Source organism: Pectinophora gossypiella, chromosome 20 (genome assembly GCF_024362695.1).
Source record: "Pectinophora gossypiella chromosome 20, ilPecGoss1.1, whole genome shotgun sequence".
In the NCBI taxonomy this organism is placed as follows: domain Eukaryota; kingdom Metazoa; phylum Arthropoda; class Insecta; order Lepidoptera; family Gelechiidae; genus Pectinophora; species Pectinophora gossypiella.
The window spans coordinates 9,579,915-9,597,714 of NC_065423.1; the positions used below are offsets into that span (position 1 = coordinate 9,579,915).

A 17,800-nucleotide genomic window follows, 5' to 3' on the forward strand; every position below is an offset into this window, starting at 1 on the left:
ATTCAAAATGGTTGGAAAGTTGGAAGATTTTATAACCTAGGTACATAACTAGTAAATTGGGGGTTTGAAAATATATTTTGCATTTAGTATTTTAACGTAGGCAACAGTATTTCGTTCATTTTCCTTTGTTTCAGGTTTAATTGGTAATGTGATACGGTGGACATAGAAAAGGTTCGTAATTGATGCAAAAGTCTCGATTTCGTGGCAATTTTGTAGACCCACTACGCTTGGATACGACGGTATAACTCTCAGCCTTGATTCAGCTAATCTTTACTTTGACGCTTAGTAAAAGCTCTGTTTTATACTATTGGAATCTGTACCCTAACGTCATTTTACGACCGAATCGGTACCAACTAAAGTAAGAGAAACCGGCCAAAGTTTAAGCCTAAAAAAAATCTATGGTCGCAACCCGAAAAAAGGTTTCGATCGAACAGTTTTCATGCTGCAGGTTCCATTACGAATTTGATAGGCGTTATAGTCTTTTTTGTGTCGATTACTTACGTTAGCTGTTCTGTACTGGCCGGCGAGTCGCGACCATCATCCCGCGCACTCCCGACCCCATCGGGTTCACACATGCAACACAACAGTAGCTCACAATTACACGAGAAACCACACTGAACCCGTGCACTGGTCACCACAACATTTTATAAACACAACTGGTTTGTATTTTCTTAGTATAATTACGTGGAACGGCGTTGTGAAGGGTTTGGCGGTTAGGTGGACGCGAGGCGCACGGTGCGAGGCGCCATCATGCTTTGGGGGAGCGTTTCGCGCGCGCGCCAATTTTCCGAAGTGTTGCCAACGTTTGGCCATCTGCCAGATTTTAGGGAGTTAACAGAATGTGACCTTTGACCTTGTTATTTATTTCTCTATATTTATAACAAAATCTAAATAATTGATTGTCAGCGAAATATTAAACGTGGAACTGATTTAGAATACATTACGAATAGATATGGAATACTAATTAATAGTATAATCAAAGTTATTTAATTTCACTTAAGTATATTGGTAAGTACTTACATCACAAAGTTATTTTAAATACTTTTTTTTTACAAAATAGGTACCTTCAATATACACTTTTATTGTTCAGTAATTTATATTCATCTGCTTCCCGTGTGGTATGTGAGAATAAATCGTTAACCGGCCTCATCAACCTTGGTGACAGGATTACTAATGGAGCCGCCAAAGGCCCCTAACATGGCTCATGTAACGACCACAAATTACTATTAAATAAATAGTTGCCGGGGCGAGTAATTTATATTGACGTCACATGAAAACTGTTTACAGTGGAGATTGGCTTCCTAGCGCTAGCAACCCCGAGGCGCATGCGCGGTTTTCCGCCACTGCAATACGACGCCGGAGAATATGCGCCTATTTATATTTCTTTCTGAGTCAACCATAATTACACCTCGACAGTTTGTTCCTAATTATTTGTCTCTAGATAGTACTAGGTATGATATTATATTTTAACAAGTCATTTTATAAGGAAAATCGTTTCAGTCTAGGACGTAAACGACGTCTAATATCAAACGGGTGACTTGGGTTAAAAAGATAACCTTAAAATTTGGTCATTTGAGTAGTTTCGGTTCCATAAAAGTAATATTTGGGTGAGCCGTGGTAGCCCAGCAGTCGCTTCTGTAAAAAACCGGACCTGTCAAATCTTCGGGTTACGTAAACATGAAACTGTTTGTGTTTTTTTTTATTATTTTCAGTTCCATCCTTTTGCGACGGAAAATTCCACATCATATAAACCCAAAATTGTGGGCTCAATCACCCCTCGAAGTTTTCGTTACAACACCCTGTATAGATAGAAATAACCTTCAATAAGTAGTACTAGTTTGTTTAATTTATTTGAACGAACTTGTAAAAATATAGATTTTTATACTTATAATCTTACCTATCCTCGTAATGCCGAGATTTCCATATACAATAGTTAAAAAATGGGGTTTGAATTTTAAAAGAACAATCAGTCTTTCGACCCTATAGGTAATACTTAATATTTTGATACATCACTTCCACTTCACTACATACTCTAAAACAAAGTCGCTTTTTCTGTCCCTATGTAAGTACGCTTAAATCTTTAAAACTACGCAACGGATTTTGATGCGGTTTTTTTTTATAGATAGAGTGATTCAAGAGGAAGGTTTATATGTATAATAACATCCATTAAATAGTGGAGAAATACTGTTATTTTTGAGGTTTTTAAAATGTGGTGTCGTAAATAATTTCATTTTTTCCTCAGCATTGCACCCGAGCGAAGCCGGGGCGGGTCGCTAGTTATTCATAATCATCAGTTGTCTTTAGTCGTATATTCTACGGAATTGTCCTCAAAAGACGCGTTCGTGTTCATATTGCTACCTTCTTCATCGGAAAACTTTCTATCAGGCGATGTTTCTTCTTGAGATTCAAATTCTTCATCAGTGGTGGTTTCTTCAATCCAATCTTCTGTAGTCGTTTCGTCATACGCAGTCGTGTCGTCTTCAGTTGTGTTTTCAGCCGAATCCCAGTCTTCATCCGAATATTTCATAGCTAATTTCCGTTCTACATATTCAACTGTAGTCGTTTTTGTAGCTTGTGGCGTTTCTGTTTCAGTGACAGCGCTAAATTCCATTATTATCAAGTCATTAGATGGCTCAGTAGCAAGGAATATACTACTCTCTGTTGTTAGCAATAACTTCGGTACAGATACCTTCTTGGCCATGCCAAAGGATCGTTCTGGTTTCCAGAAAAGTACTTTCACACCTTTTTTCTCGAGGTATGTTTTTAGAGGTATCACATCTGAAATTGGTTAATTTAATGAAATATAAAGTTTTTATTAACACACTAAAGAATTATAATAATGATTAATTAAATATAAGGAAAGTAAGAAAAAAAAGAATAAACAAAAAGAAGAAGAAGGAAAAGGAAGGAAGAGAAGTAAGTAGTAAGTAGTGTAAGTTAGTTAATTTAATTAGATAAAAGAGGAACATGGACAAAGTTATTTGGCTATAATAAACGTAGCGTGTTTAGAATGACTACAGGACAGAGATAAAGTACATCGCCTAGTGCGAAAGAGACGAGATATCTCTCTTTCGCAATAAAAACAGCTTAGTAAGAGAGATATCTGTATCTAACCTATACACAGGGTTTAGCTAAAGTCTATTTAGCATTCTTTTACGCTAAAGTTGCAAGAAAATGTATGAATTAGCGTTAACATCATAAGACCTTAATTATCTTTAGCTTAAGTCAATCCCTGACGCCCTGAGCCGAGGTTCGCGCCCAACTGGGCACCCTCAGGCCTGTTGTCTTAAACGTTGTACCGGATGAGAGCCTTCAGCGCTCCCCATTTGTCCGGCCAAGTAGTTAATGCCATCTGCGGCAAATCTACAATAAGTCACGTCAAAAAAAAAGTCAATCCCATATAGGGTTGCCAGGCCCTAATACAAAGGACAACCGGCCACCCTCAGGCCTGTTGTCGTAATTTTTCTACCGGGTGAGAACCTTCAGCGCTTCCCATTTGTCCGGCCAAGTAGTAAAAAAAACCTTCCGTCACTCACCGCTGTATTCCTCGGGTATATGACTGCTTAATTCGCCGCGGTCAGTAGAGATCTGAAAATTACAACATTTTAACAGAAATTGAAGGCATCATTCAAGATGGCCGGGTCACGTAAATTTAAAACGATTACATTGAAGCAATTCATTTAAAAAATCAAATTTGACTGTCCGGCTTTTATTTCTAGATTAGCATTTTATAATTTATGTTTCACCCAGTCAAATGCCCTGTTATATTATTTATTTTTAACATTTTATTGGGTTGTTTCCTAGGTCAAACAAAAAAATTATGAAATTCTGATTACTAAATAAAGACAGATCTAAAGGTAACAAAAACGTTTTCTTTTTTCTATGTAAGTAAGTAACTTATTTATGAATTTTAACAATGAAAAATGTAATAAGTAATATGCGACATTTTGTCACATTTTTCTATGACGTCACAGGTTGCTTTTCATACAAATTCCATTGTAATTTCGTGTTTTGACGTTTAGTAAATAGTAACTGATTTGACTAGTTGGAAACTAACCTATGGGACCTTCAATAACGGATACTATGCAATATCACATATTGTTAACACAAGGAAGTTTGCCGCTTAGAACGAAAACTTATATGAATTGTTATTGTCTAACTTTCATAATATAGACTGGGCAGTCTGTCCGAGAAAGTCTTATGACTAGGGTGCTTTGTGTCCTTATGTTGATCGTGTTAAAACAAAATAGCTAATAAGTCTTTTAGATTAGTGCCGTACACCCATATTCTAAGATTTTAACTTGAACCTGTTGGCAACCCCAACATTAAATTTATATTTTTATTACAATGACAACATTTGTCGCGTCACTTCCGTTTTTCTTGTGCTCCATTGAACTGCTGTTAGTGCGAATTTAAATTAATTCAGTGAATTTTGACGTTCTGGAACCTGTTTCATAAAACTTACAATTGTAAATTACAACGACAATTTGGTGCTTATTACGTAGCTAATATGATACTGCAAATTATTTGTGGTCACTAACTCCGCAATGTACATCAAATTGTCATTGTAATTTACAATTGTAAGTTTTATTAAACAGGCCCCTGGACGTTTTCATCTGACATGCTCATCCTCAGACAACCAGCCTTCTGCAGTCGCTAGGAACATCACACCCTTCACCCGTCCTTAGTTGAGGCGACCCTAATAAAGACCTCGCAGTCAGCTCAAAATCGGTATTCTCAGACGGCGCGTAAAACTTATCTCGAGTTTACTCCAGTGAGACATGACGTCATTATTTTCATTTTAATATGTTGGCAGTACGATATGCTCGACTCCAGTGAGTACAGTCCTCAAGTCGAAGAAGTAAATGTCAACTTAAAGTGCCAAAATACTCAGCTGAGGCCGAGTCGAGTGGAGAAACAATCGAGTTCACATCTCAGAATACGACGGGTGTATGTGTTAATGCATTCTTCTTTGTCAAAGATTTATCAGGCATTGGTACTCGACCTATCACGGCTTGGAGCCTTATTTTTGAACCACTCGCCTTGAACTCGCATGCAAAAATATACATCTATCTCGTCTTGTAAATGACAAGTTCTGATGTTCTACGTGAAATGGGTACCTATTTATTTTCGAACGTGACTTTAAATCGAGCGATTCAAAAATAAATCCACTGTAAGATAAGATAAGACATTACTGTATTGATTTTATTGTTCCTAATTCAAAATTGCTTTGCCTTCCCCTCCCCTTTTTATTTTCTCCGTTTCACTGTTTTCGAATCTAAAGGAGTCAGGACCAGCAGTGCACTTAGTAAATATAAATTAAGATTGCAATGGTGCTGATTCCAACAGACACCTCTTAATTTTATTTTAAGTTATACCTGTCATTTTCTTATCCACCGAAAATGAAAGGGACGGTTAATTCACAGTGACAATGGAAAAACAAATACGCATCTCGCTGATATGCAACCCGTTTGCCGTGTACCGAAAACTAAAATTCTGTCGAATTATACACCAAAGTTAAAATTTTGAATTTCTGCCTAAAATGAACATGTTTTCCATAAATTTTATGCCTGTCGATTACCCGGCCTTTCCCATTTATAACTTAAAATAAATTTAGGAAGTGTCTGCAAGAATTAGCACTAAAGTCTACCTACAGAGTGGTGAATTTAAGTATTTAATTTTTACCTTATCAAACGAGGGTCTAGCCGTAAAAGGTAGTACAGGTAGGCTACTGTCCGGGAGTCCCCATAGTGATGGAGCCAACAAATGCCCAAGATGGCTGGCAGTGAGTGGATGCCTCGATTGGAAGGTGTGACGTAATGGGTCGACTTGGGGCAGCTTTTGATCCAGCAGTAGACTACCATCGGCTGACGACAACTTTTAAAAGTAGAAATAGAGCACAATCAATAGAATATAAAGATTAGTCCTGACTCACTCTCATCTGACTCATTTACTAGTAGTAAACCTTTGGGTAGAAAACTAACATTTCGAAAGAAGAACTAAAATTTTAAAGAGCTTCCGTTAATGACGTAGACAAAAAGGACGGATTTTCCGAAATTCCGACCGGATAGAGAAGGAGACAAAGAACAAATTGAAGGCTTGAAATTTTAAGTACGTCCCCAAACTCCATTCTCGGGAGGAAATGATATCAATATTAACATAAACCTAGGTTTTATAACAAAACACGAGGATTTTAAAAGTAAAATGCATATTTACCGTAAATTCAGCGAACACGAACAAGAACAGGGCAACGCCTAGGACCGCCATCTTGATAGAAATTATTTAAAAACTTAGTTTAAAACTATATTGTGGGTTTCATCGTTTAATGGCTTTGGATGGTGTTCTATATTGAGGAGGTTAGAGACTTCTTTTTGTTGAATTCTACAAGTAAGAGGTACATGAATTTGGACGATGTGCGTAGCTGGATTTAATTTAAATAAAATCGCACAAGAAACTTAATTTTGGACTGTATTTCTAAATTGACATTCTATTGGCCCCGCTTCCTGCAGACACCTCGTAATTTTATTTTAAGTTAATTATACCTATCCTTTTTTTATCCGCTGAAAAAGAAAGGGACGGGTATACGACATGCATAAAATTTATGGAACACACGTCAATTTTAGGCAGAAATTTAAAAAGCCCTTCCATAAAATTAGGATGTGTCTACATAGGAATCGGGGCCAATATCCATACTTATCCAGTTTCATTAGTGATTTGTCAGGAATGTAAGTGCTAAACTTGGATATTTGGCTTTGATCATCACTACATAATATGTACGCTTAAATCTCTAAAACTACGCAACGGATTTTATTGCGATTTTTTTTAATAGATAGAGTCATTCAAGAGGAAGGTTTATATGTATAATAACATCCATTAAATAGTGGAGAAATACTGTTATTTTTTAAGGTTTTTAATGTGATGTCGTAAATAATTTCATTTTTTCCTCAGCATTGCACCCGAGCGAAGCCGGGGCGGGTTGCTAGTATACAATTATATGATCGAAGGTGTTCAGGGAAAATTTAGAACCTATTGTAATAGCATCGTTCCTGTTTTACATGACCAATGTTTAATGTAAAAATAACTTTTTGTAGGATGAGCTCCTTCAAGGTTTTATCTAAGTTATATTTGTGGCCTCATATCGTCATTGCAAAGACAAAATTACTTGAGCGCCACAATATCGTAAAATAACAGCGAAGTAATAATTAAAAAAATACTTAATAAAAAAAGTTATTTTTTTTTATTTTTTTATTATTAGTTGTTAGTTAGTTGATAATTATGTAAATTGCTGGATATAGAAAATGAAAAATAAAAAGCAATGTAGGTAACCTTACGTTGACGTTGTCGTAATTGGAAAAATGGGTAAAAAGTTACGAAAACTACATTAAACGGCTTTTTTTCAAAATGGCCTCTTCGCGCTTAAGTAATTTTGCATTTCCAGTGACGATAATCTAAAAAAGGATTAGTAGATAAATATTTCTTCGAATTAGCCGTAGTGTTTTCCTTATTAACAATTTTTTTTTATCGGATTATTTTAATTAATGCTGATAAGCACTAGCCTAATTTCATTCATTCAATGTAAATTCCAGTCAAAAGTGTCAATTTGGGATTAAAAATGTTGAGTTCGTCATAGATAAATTGAATTGAAGAAACGGTAAAATTAGTATAATCTTTGTCTTTATTATTGTGATTAAAAAAGTGCTGATTCGCAGTAAAAAGCCTTTAAACAATGTGTCAATATGTATTTGATTTGATTCTTAAATTGAAGTATTCTTCTATTATATTTAGAAGGTAGTTCCTTTCAATATAAATGTTTCTTTCTTCTTGCCTTTCACCAGAAGCGGTGAAAGTAACGGCTCATGAAATTATTTCCTGCTTCCTCTACCTCCGCTTCACTCTCAGGCTCTTCCTCAGGAGCCTCAGTGGTACCTTCAACCTCTTCCTCAGGAGCCTTAGTGGTACCTTCAACCTCTTCCTCAGACGCCTCTGTAGTACCTTCAGTCTCTGTCTCAGGGGCTTCAGTGGGACCTTCAGTCTCCTCAACAGAATCAGGACTGGCTGTGCTCACAGTCTCTTCCTCAGGAGCCTCTGTAGTACCATCAGTCTCTATCTCAGGGGCTTCAGTGGGACCTTCAGTCTCCTCAACAGAATCAGGACTGGTTGTGCCCACAGTTTCTTCCTCCGGAGCCTCAGTGGTAGCTACTTCTTCGGATTCCGCACTTTCAGATTCAGAACTTGATGACTCTTCAGAACTGCTAGATTCCTCGGACCCCTGAGGTTCCCAATCGAAGTCGATACCAGTTACCTCCAAATACCAGTCGTGATAGTGACCAGGGCGGATGAAACCTAATGGGAACATACAAAGATTCATTTTAGCCAGGGTTTGTAATTCTTCTTTTCGATGGCAGTATTCGGCTGTATTTGGCCAAGGAAATGGCATTGTACTAAACCATCTAGAAAACTTCTTGTTTCTAACTAAACGGTATTTAAATAAACTGTGGTTAAATTAACTTTTAGGTAAAGAACAATAGATACAATACGTTCAGCTGGCTATTTTCCAAGGCACAGTAAAGGCTTCGGCACAGCGCAAGCGCGGTGCGTACATACTGTAAGAGGTTCAAGAAACTGTCTAGCAGTTATTAGTTTATTTTTTTGTTATTAATTAAATAGCGCGGCGGCAGTTTGGGGGCGGACCTACGGAATGGCAAAACAGTTCACATAGAAAAGAAAAAGAGAAAAATAGAAAAGGTGCAGGTCGTGTCGTATCAGGAGGTGAAGGATTTGGTGGGAAGAAGAGAGGAATGGCGATTACTACACCGACAAGAGCGCAGCTCTTAAATTAAGAGAGAGAGAGAGAGATGATACACATTAATTGAAAAATGTAAAATGAGAAGAAACAAATATGAAAAAGAAAAAGATGAAGGAAATGAAGAATCCTAACCACTTGCGCTGTCCCTATATAACTGAAAAAAAAAAAATAGCCCAGCTAAAATACAAAAAGGGATAGGTTTATTGGAGCATGGATTCATGATCTCTCGAAATACCAGACACAATAGCCGCTTTTTGGGTTCCGAATCTCGAAAGTTAAAACGGAACCCTAGGATCACTAGAAGGATCACTTTCTTGTCTGTCCGTCTGTTTCAATTGTATTTCGTTATAAATCAGGTTTCCAATATTCATGGTTATAACGACCTCCGTGGTCCAGTGGTTGAGCGCTGGGATCACGATCCGTGTATGATTCCCGGTGGGAACATATCACAAAAATTACTTCGTGGTCCAAAATTTTGGTTAGGACATTACTAGCTGATCACCAGATTATCTGAAAGTAAGATGATCCGTGCTTCGGAAGGCACATTAAGCAGGTAAGTAGTCGTTAAATGAGCCATGTCAGGCGCCTTTGGCGGCTCAATAGTAACCGGGTCGTTCTTCTTTTTTATCGACAATAAAAAGACATTTTCCCAATTAATCGGACTTAACATCTTTAAAATTATAACGGCAATAAATATTTTAAAACATCATATAAAGATCTGTCCGTAAAGGACTATTTAGTGGTTCTCTTTATCTTGGTAACATACTTTTCTTTGCAGGCGTCTTCCAAAAAATATTGTGACAGAGTGGCCCTTTTCATCGGAGACAGCATTTCAATATACCACTCTGTCACAAAATTTTGTGAAAAACAATGAAGCTACGTTAATAACTAATTAAGGAACCGATTAGTATTTTGCTTGTATTTTGAGTATAATAAGATAACTATATTTTTGGACAATGGAAACATGAAATAAATTCTAAAACATAACTTATTAAAAGCAGTACGTAAGACAGATCATTGTCGATAAAAAAGAAGAACGACCCAACCCTTACACCAGGGTGATGAGGTTGGTACTCCACCTCATAACCCACACGATAGAAGAATATTCATGGTTGGTTTTTACCTGCAGGGTGCTCAGTGTGGCAACCAGCTCCGGAGACAAAGGAGGTGACTCCGACCTGGGTGAGTGATGCGTCGTCGTCAGTGATGACTAGGGGGCCACCGCTGTCACCCTGGATGGAAAAAAACATCGTCACCGTTACCAGTATCTTAGATTTAAAAACATCCTGTGATAGCACAAATGCCAGGGCTTTGCCCGGGCCGCTAGCAAAGTATCTCTTCGTGTCGCATTTTGTTATACAGGGTGTTAGTAACATCGTAACGAAAACTTCGTGATCATTCAGACCACGATTCTGAGTTGATATCAAGTGGAATTTTCCGTCGCAAAAGAATGGAATAGAAAATAATTGAAAAAAGCAATTCAATTTTCATGAATTTTCCGACAGGAAATTCTACTTGATATTAACTCAGAATCATGGTCTGAATCATCCCCCTCAGTATTCGTTACGATGTAACTTACACCCTGTATAATATGTGCCCACAACACAACAGAGAAGTAATAGGTAAGTACTTAAATGTTTAGTTTCGAAACACACATAAAAGTTCATAATATAATCTTATGCTCACTTTTTACTATGGGAGTGAAGTTCGCCATATCTCTGCCTCAACTAAAAGAGCTTACAATACAATCATCATCTTCACTAATTTAAGAGCCACGCTCTTGTCGGTATAACATTCTCCATGCTACTTTTTAGGGAAAAATGGGGCAGTGGTTTCCCTCTTGCCTTCCGCCCTTACAATACAATACAATACAATAATCGTGTCCGTCAGATAACAATCATAAATAGGACAAAAGAAGTATAATAAATAAATAACAATAAATAAAGCTTTATTTTTCAATCAATCAATAATACTTTATTGCACAACAATATATACAAAGGACATAAACATACGAATAAAACATAAGCGCAATAGGCGGCCTATTTTTCTCCCACACAGACAGTTTAACAAACAACATAACGACATAACAAAGGCATAACTATAACGTCTGTGTGAGAGACTGGTGTCTGTACTAGGATGCTCTGTATGACAGATCACCAGCCGCTCCACACTCCAAATCAGGTGCTAGGCATTTTATTATGTTTAAGTTACAGTTTGAATTATAGACTGACTTTTATAAGTACCTATTAGAAATAAAAAAAGGTTAAAGAACGTTCGGCATGCTTGTGTGTGTGTGTGTGTGCGTGTGCGTGTGCGTGTGCGTGTGCGTGTGTGTGTGTGTGTGTGTGTGCTATAAGATGCTATAAGAGCATCTTCAACTAAAAAAGTACATCATCATCACCAGCCCATTAACGTCCCCACTGCTGGGGCACGGGCCTTCCCTATGGATGGATAGGGAGATCGGGCCTTAAACCACCACGCGGGCCCAGTGCGGATTGATGGTTATTAACGACTGCTAATGCAGCCGGAACCAACGGCTTAACGTGCCTTCCGAAGCACGGAGGAGCTCGAGATGAAAACTTTTTTTTTGTGGTCACCCATCCTATCACCGGCCTTTGCGAAAGTTGCTTAACTTCAACAATCGCAGACCGAGCGCATTAACCGCTGCGCCACCGAGCTCCTCAAAAAAGTACAATAGGGCTTAATATAATATTATAATCTTCTTCTTTTCTCATATTGGTAATGAGACCAATGACCGACCCCATCAACTCTATATCTAACAGAAGAGTTGATACCTGGCAAGTGGACTGGCTGGTGACGTTGTAGTAGGCAGCGCAGATGGTTGAGTCCTGGATGATGGAAGACCCTCCGTAGACTAAGAAGCACGCCAAGTTCGATACCCCGGACAGGAACACCCAGTTGAGGTTCTCAGGGGAAGCCTCTAGGGAGGATAAAAAAAGATTTTTTTGAGACGGCATTTGGAATAAAAGGACCTCGCTCAGCATAAGCCGCGGCGTGAGTTACTACCCTGGTATTCTCCGAGCCCCGCCGAATGAGGCAACGGAAGTCGCATCTATTAGGTATAGCAATGAGTGAAGATTTTGTGTACTGACTGATGATCGTGTTCCAAATTCGACTTGGAACACAATCGACTTGAACCCTTAGCTCTTGTCAAGCCCGGACAAGCATGTTAACCATTACACCACCAGGTTCTCATCCTGAGTCAAACTTTATCGATTTAATTTTCTCTTTGTGAGTTTTACCTAAGCAGTGATGATTAAGTGCTAGAAAAACGAAATATCATTTAAGTATCTTTCCTTTCTTTTTCATAAAATGTCATCGAAATCTAATCACAGGGGGGTAAAGCCGTGTTGAAATCTATAATTCATCAAAAAAGTAATAAGTAAGTACTGCAATTTGACATTTGCGCATGAAAACTAAGCGCGCAATGCCGCCAAATTATGTCTAATAGCCATATTGCTTTTTTAGATGATGAGATTATATTTTGTGTCTTATTTGATGTTTAGATTATATTTTGCGTTGAGACAAACCCATGTCGGGTTTAAAAATGCTTCTTAGCGTTTAAGGTATTATGTTCATGAATTTCTTTGCAATAAAAAAAAAAGATGAATTGCTTCAATGTCCCCCTTCGGTTGATTGACCGGAGGCCTGTGCCCAGCAGTGGGACGTATATGTCATGTCATGCTTCAATGTGGCATTTTTAGACCCCCTGCTCTAATTAAAAACTTACGGTTGGTCCAGGTACGTCCCCACCCACTGGCCACCATCCTGACTCCTGAGTAGTCGCGGTTCTTGTCCTTCGAGGATTGCTGGCGAATCGGCTGGATGTTATCTGCATATAATCAAACATTCAATGACATTTAAGAGGCAAATGGCGATCCAAGAGCTGGCAGCTTTTTTGCGCAGAGAATAGGCCTGGCAGTTCAGAGGGGAAATGCTGCGAGCGTTTTGGACGCTCTTCCTCAGTATGGCGCTGCCTGCTACGCACCACCCAAATCCCCTGGTAGTTGCGGCTTCCGAATACATCCCGCTTAGGGACGGTACTGAAAAGTATCGGCGTCCGAAGGACGTAATATACTATCCCGACGACCCGATTACTCTAGCCATAGAGGCAGCCAATCAGCTCGCGACACCAAACACTTCAGGACCCCGATACCGACCCCGCCGGCGTGGTCGACGATTTCCCTCATTCAGCGCTTATCGCTATCGACCCACTAGGGTTGATTAATTCTTTCAAATATTTTTCCTTTCAGACGACGCCCTGAGTCGAGGTTCGCGCCCAACTGGGCACCCTCAGGCGTTGTCTTAAACGTTGTACCGGGTGAGAGCCTTCAGCGCTCCCCATTTGTCCGGCCAAGTAGTTAATGCCATCTGCGGCAAATCTACAATAAGTTAAGTCAAAAAAAAAAAAGTATGGCGCTGGGTAATAAGCTGGTGTTGTTATTTTTTTATGGAGATGTGGGCTATGTTATAATCTTCGAGTTGCTTTAATAAAGAAGCCATTCAAATGGTCGTGCAGACTTACCATTGAAGGTCAATACCCTGTTAAACTTAAGCAGAGCGATATCATTTGGCTGAACGACACCAGGTCTGGTGGCATCGTACAAAGGGTGGTTGAAGTAGGTGGTAGTCTCGAAGATGAGACCAGGCCTTGTCAGATTCACGGTGCCAGCTCGGAGCACCATTGTCACGCGGCTGCAATAAAAACAAAAGAATGTTGGTCAGGACCCCGGGATCGACCCCGCCGGCGTGGTCGACGATTTCCCTCATTCAGCGCTTATCTCTCCACTTGGGTCGATGAGTTCAAATATAATCCTCTCAGCTCACACCCTCAGCCCAGGTTCGCGCCCAACTGGACATCTTCAGAACTCTTGTTTTAAACAGCGCTCCCCATTTGTCCGGCCAAGTAGTTAATCTTCTTCTATCGTGTGGGTTGTGAGGTGGAGTACCAACCTCATCAACCCTGGTGTCAGGGTTACTATTGAGCCGCCAGAGGCCCCTGACATGGCTCATGTAATGACTACTTACTTACATCAGTAAGTAGTAACCGGGACCAACGGCTCAACGTGCCTTCCGAAGCACGGATCATCTTACTTTTTGGACAATGCCTAGTAGTTAATGCCTAAATAATATAATCGTTTCCTTCATGCCCCATCCCACATTTATCATGTATCAGAGTTTGAATTTAGAACCAAATAATTTGTTGTTTTGTTTTGATTACCGAGAATTTTTGTATGAAGTGTCCCTGGTGTTATCGTGTTCTACTTACGCAGCAGTGCAATGAGCGGCTGTCAGACCCCATTCAGGATGGATGATGGAGCCACCGCACGCGTTGACGGTGCCCTCGCTGTTCACCATACGCATGGACAGCTGGTATGGAAGCTGGCCTTCCTCCGCTTCCCATCCTGACACTATGCGGGAACCCGCGAATCCTACACAAACAGAAACATTATCAATTTCTGACCCTTGAGACAGATACCCCACACAAAAGTGTCCTTCCTACCGTGTGTTTCCTTAATTTTTGTTTTCGGGGTCGAGGGGGGGCGTTGACAGTCTGCGCCCCCGATTGATAATCGTAATCTAAACGCACTTAAATATGTGTTCTCTTTGTTTAGTGTAACAGCCTCTGTGCAATGGTATAGTGGTTAGAGCGTTAGGCTCACGATCTGGAGGTCCGGGTTCGATTCCCGATGGGGACATTGTCGAAATCACCTTGTGAGACTGTCCTTTCTTTGGTAAGGACTTCACAAGCTTGAATCATCTGATTGTCTGAAAAAATAAGTTGCTTCCGTGCTTCAGAGGGCACGTTAAGCTGTTGTTCCCGGCTATTAGCCGTAAAAATACCTCCACTAACCCGTGGTGGAGCAGCATGGTGGAGAATGCTCCGTCCCCCCCCCCCCCCTCTGGTTGATTGAGGGGAGGCCTGTGCCCAGCAGTGGGACGTATTATAGGCTAAGAAGAAGAAGCTTGAAAGTAGGACTAATGCTGTAGAAATGAGGTCATCTCTCCGCGAAGATGCGGTGTTAAATTGAGTGATAGAGTGAGAAGCAGTGAGACTGAGATTGAACAGGGAATATTATGTCAAGTTGGTTAGGACACGTAGAGAGGATGAATGATTATAGGATTACGGAACCAGTAGGTAGGTATAATATAAAGCCAAGGTTGGTGGTAGGGCTGGCTAAGGATGTACATTGACTAAATTGGAGATGTCCTTAGAAAAGTACGATCTATCTACTCTGAACCGGCGTGCGTGTATGAAACTATCGATGAATGTGGAGGAAGCAAGAGAAATGTTCAGGATCGAAGCAAATGGAATTCCATAGTCTCTGCTTACCCCGGTGGGATGTAGGCGCGAGTTTATGTATGTCGTTATCATGTGTCAGCTTAGCTCTTGTTACAGAGAGACAGTGCGCGCGCGCACCCTGAGGCCGGATTTCCACAGACGCGGAGATGGGCGGAGAAGAGCGGAGATGTGCGGATTTGACCAATCACAGCGTTCGAGAGAGCGAAAAACGAAGACGCTCTGTCACTATCTCCCTCACGGTGATTGGTCGATTCCTGCACATCTCCGCACAGCTCCGCGACAATGGAAACGCTGCTTTACTCCTTACGACTGATCCACATTATTGGGTTAAACCTGCTCCCAATTAAGAATTTTATGTGTGTTCTCCACTAACACTAGAGCGCAGTGGAGCAGCGTGGTGGATATTTACCTCTCGCAAGTTCAGGAAATACGGGCACGGGTTCGGCCGACACCTAAAACGTAATAAAATAATACTTGAGTTTTGATAATTAATACCAAAAAAACGCAAAAGATGCGCGTCTCTGGTGCGCAGGATACGGGCTAGTTCCAGCAGCATCCTGGCGATGTTGGCTAGCAGGTTGGACTGTGTGCTATTGCTGGGGATGTGGCGCGGCGGTGAGTCGCGGCTCAACTCAATTGTAATTTGTATTTCATTTAATTTCCTTGATTTGCTTGATCTACTAACCTAGTATATAAGTTTTTTTATTAACAAATTATGAGTCCTAGTAACTTGAATAAAGAATTTAATAATAATAATAATAGAAATAGAAATAGAAACTTTATTTGCGTCAAACATGGTGAATAGGGTGACAAGTGGGTATTAGAAGTAGGTACAATACATGTTTCGCCATAACAATGTTGGCATGCAAATGTTATATTTATGTAGACAAAGGTACATTTATTTACACTAAACTTTTTCTTTAAACTAAAAATTACATTACTGCAGAAATTCCCTGACAGAATAAAAATTACGTTCATTAAGCCATTTATATAATTTTGTCTTAAATAATGTCAATTTTAGAATTTTAATATCAGTCGGTATTTTATTATATAATCTAACGCACATAGCAATACAGCTCTTATTAAAAATTTCAGTAATTGGTGTTTCATCAAATACCAATCTGTCTAGATTTCGGCGGATACGAGGATTAACATCAACTGCTTTTGTAAATTCATCTTGATGCTGTTTAACAAATACACACACTTCATAAATGTAAAGTGAAGGTAGTGGCAACAAACCAAACTTTTTAAATAATGGCTTGCAAGAGTCGCGAGGCGGCTTGCCAGCTATCGCTCGTATACATTTTTTTTGTGCAATGAAGACACTTTGAATATTAGTTCCATTTCCCCAGATGATAAGACCGTAGCGCATGATCGATACCTAACCACAGTACCTAATGTCATCTCCCTAGCGTTATCCCGTTTTTCACAGGGTCCACTCCGGTTCGTGGCGGCATTTAGGGTTAGTAGACCGGACCCAACGGCTTTTAACCGACAACCAGGTGACTTTTTTTCAAATTCAAAAATATCTTTATTCAGTAGGTAACATAGTTACACTTTGAATCGTCAATTTTCACATAACGAACGTCTCATCCGCTTAAAACTACTGCAGCTTCTCACAACCTGTATAGCCGGGGAAAAGAAGCTGCAAGAAAAACCTCGGCACAGGGCCCAGATTCAGCCGGCAATGTACTAGTCAAACAGAGGACAGTCTCACAAAGTGATATTCGACTGTGTCCCCATCGGGAATCGAACCCGGACCTTCAGATTGTGAGGCCAATGCTCTAACCACGAAATGAATTATGATGAAAAAAAAATCATACCGAGATCCCAGCAAGAGCCACCAAAAACACAACTCCCAAAAGCGCCATCTTTACTGGTATGGCTTAGTGCGATACTCAATAAATTAGGCTGCCTTGGGTATTAAATGATAATAATTGATTAAATAATTATCACTATCTTATAATACTTTAATCTGTCTTACGTAATTACATGTGACGATTATAATTTGCGGTCATTTTATGAATACTTAAACAAGCAAAGGACAGTCGTTGACCCTTTCTAAACACACACACGAAGTTTCATCAAAATCGGTCAAGCCATTTTATAGTTTTGCGAGATCTTGAAACATCTTGAAAAAGTAGCATATATATCGTAATAACCGACTAACCTCTTAGGCACTAAAGTAAATATAATTTTCTCTAACATGATAAACCTAAGTATCTAAATAGCTACGATTATTATTTGACGAACCTTAGGTTTGCCTCAGGTGGCATGAATTACTTGGCCGGACAAATGGAGAGAGCTGAGGACTCTCATCCGGACAACTTGTCGCGAACTGTTCACATCCATTTAGGACTTCAATAAGTTGTCTTTGGCTGACTTGTGACTCTGCCCACTCCTGTAAAGACTAATGGCGTAATATTCTGGTACCTATATAGAGTATACCTAAATAAGCTTCTGATTGTTAGAAACTTGTCTAATGTGTGATTATCTATTAAACACGTGATTGGTTTTTAGTCATGTACATATCACAGGAAACAAGGATTTAGATAATTTAACGCACTTTATTTAGTAAAACTCTGACTAAGTAGTTCATTTTTTATAAACTCTTGTAAACTTAATGAATGATTCGAAACTATTTCTATAATAATTCGCTATTTTGGATA

At 39.5% G+C, this 17,800-nt stretch overlaps 2 protein-coding genes and 1 long non-coding RNA gene across 4 annotated transcripts in view; 1 reads left to right on the forward strand and 2 right to left on the reverse strand.

Annotated features, from left to right (window-relative positions):
- LOC126376187 (cholesterol transporter ABCA5-like) overlaps positions 1-736 on the reverse strand; it is a 70,558-nt gene extending 69,822 nt beyond the window's left edge. For both annotated transcript variants that reach the window (XM_050023409.1, XM_050023408.1), the window contains exon 1: positions 502-736. In XM_050023409.1, the coding sequence (XP_049879366.1) occupies positions 502-575 (74 nt within the window). In that variant the 5' untranslated portion in view covers positions 576-736. The remainder of the gene's footprint in view (positions 1-501) is intronic.
- LOC126376354 (uncharacterized) overlaps positions 1-17,800 on the forward strand; it is a 70,815-nt gene that overhangs the window by 40,158 nt on the left and 12,857 nt on the right. The gene's annotated exons all lie outside the window — the stretch shown is intronic.
- On the reverse strand, positions 7,658-17,017 carry LOC126376263 (collagenase-like). Its single transcript, XM_050023566.1, has 8 exons — positions 16,955-17,017; positions 15,541-15,583; positions 14,097-14,259; positions 13,353-13,522; positions 12,558-12,659; positions 11,602-11,747; positions 9,930-10,038; positions 7,658-8,343 (listed from the first exon to the last, which is right to left on the reverse strand). The coding sequence occupies exons 1-8, from the start codon at positions 17,000-17,002 to the stop codon at positions 7,829-7,831; spliced, it is 1,296 nt and encodes a 431-aa protein (XP_049879523.1). The 5' UTR covers positions 17,003-17,017; the 3' UTR covers positions 7,658-7,828.

Excerpts from the sequence above, each read along its gene's own strand:
- LOC126376263 (XM_050023566.1), bottom strand. The coding sequence starts at position 17,002 with ATGGCGCTTTTGGGAGTTGTGTTTTTGGTGGCTCTTGCTGGGATCTCG. Across the intron at positions 15,584-16,954 it reads TGGCTCTTGCTGGGATCTCG|GTGTCGGCCGAACCCGTGCC; the intron begins GTATGATTTTTT and ends ATTACGTTTTAG. Across the intron at positions 10,039-11,601 it reads CCAGCCAGTCCACTTGCCAG|GGTGACAGCGGTGGCCCCCT; the intron begins GTATCAACTCTT and ends TTTTCCATCCAG.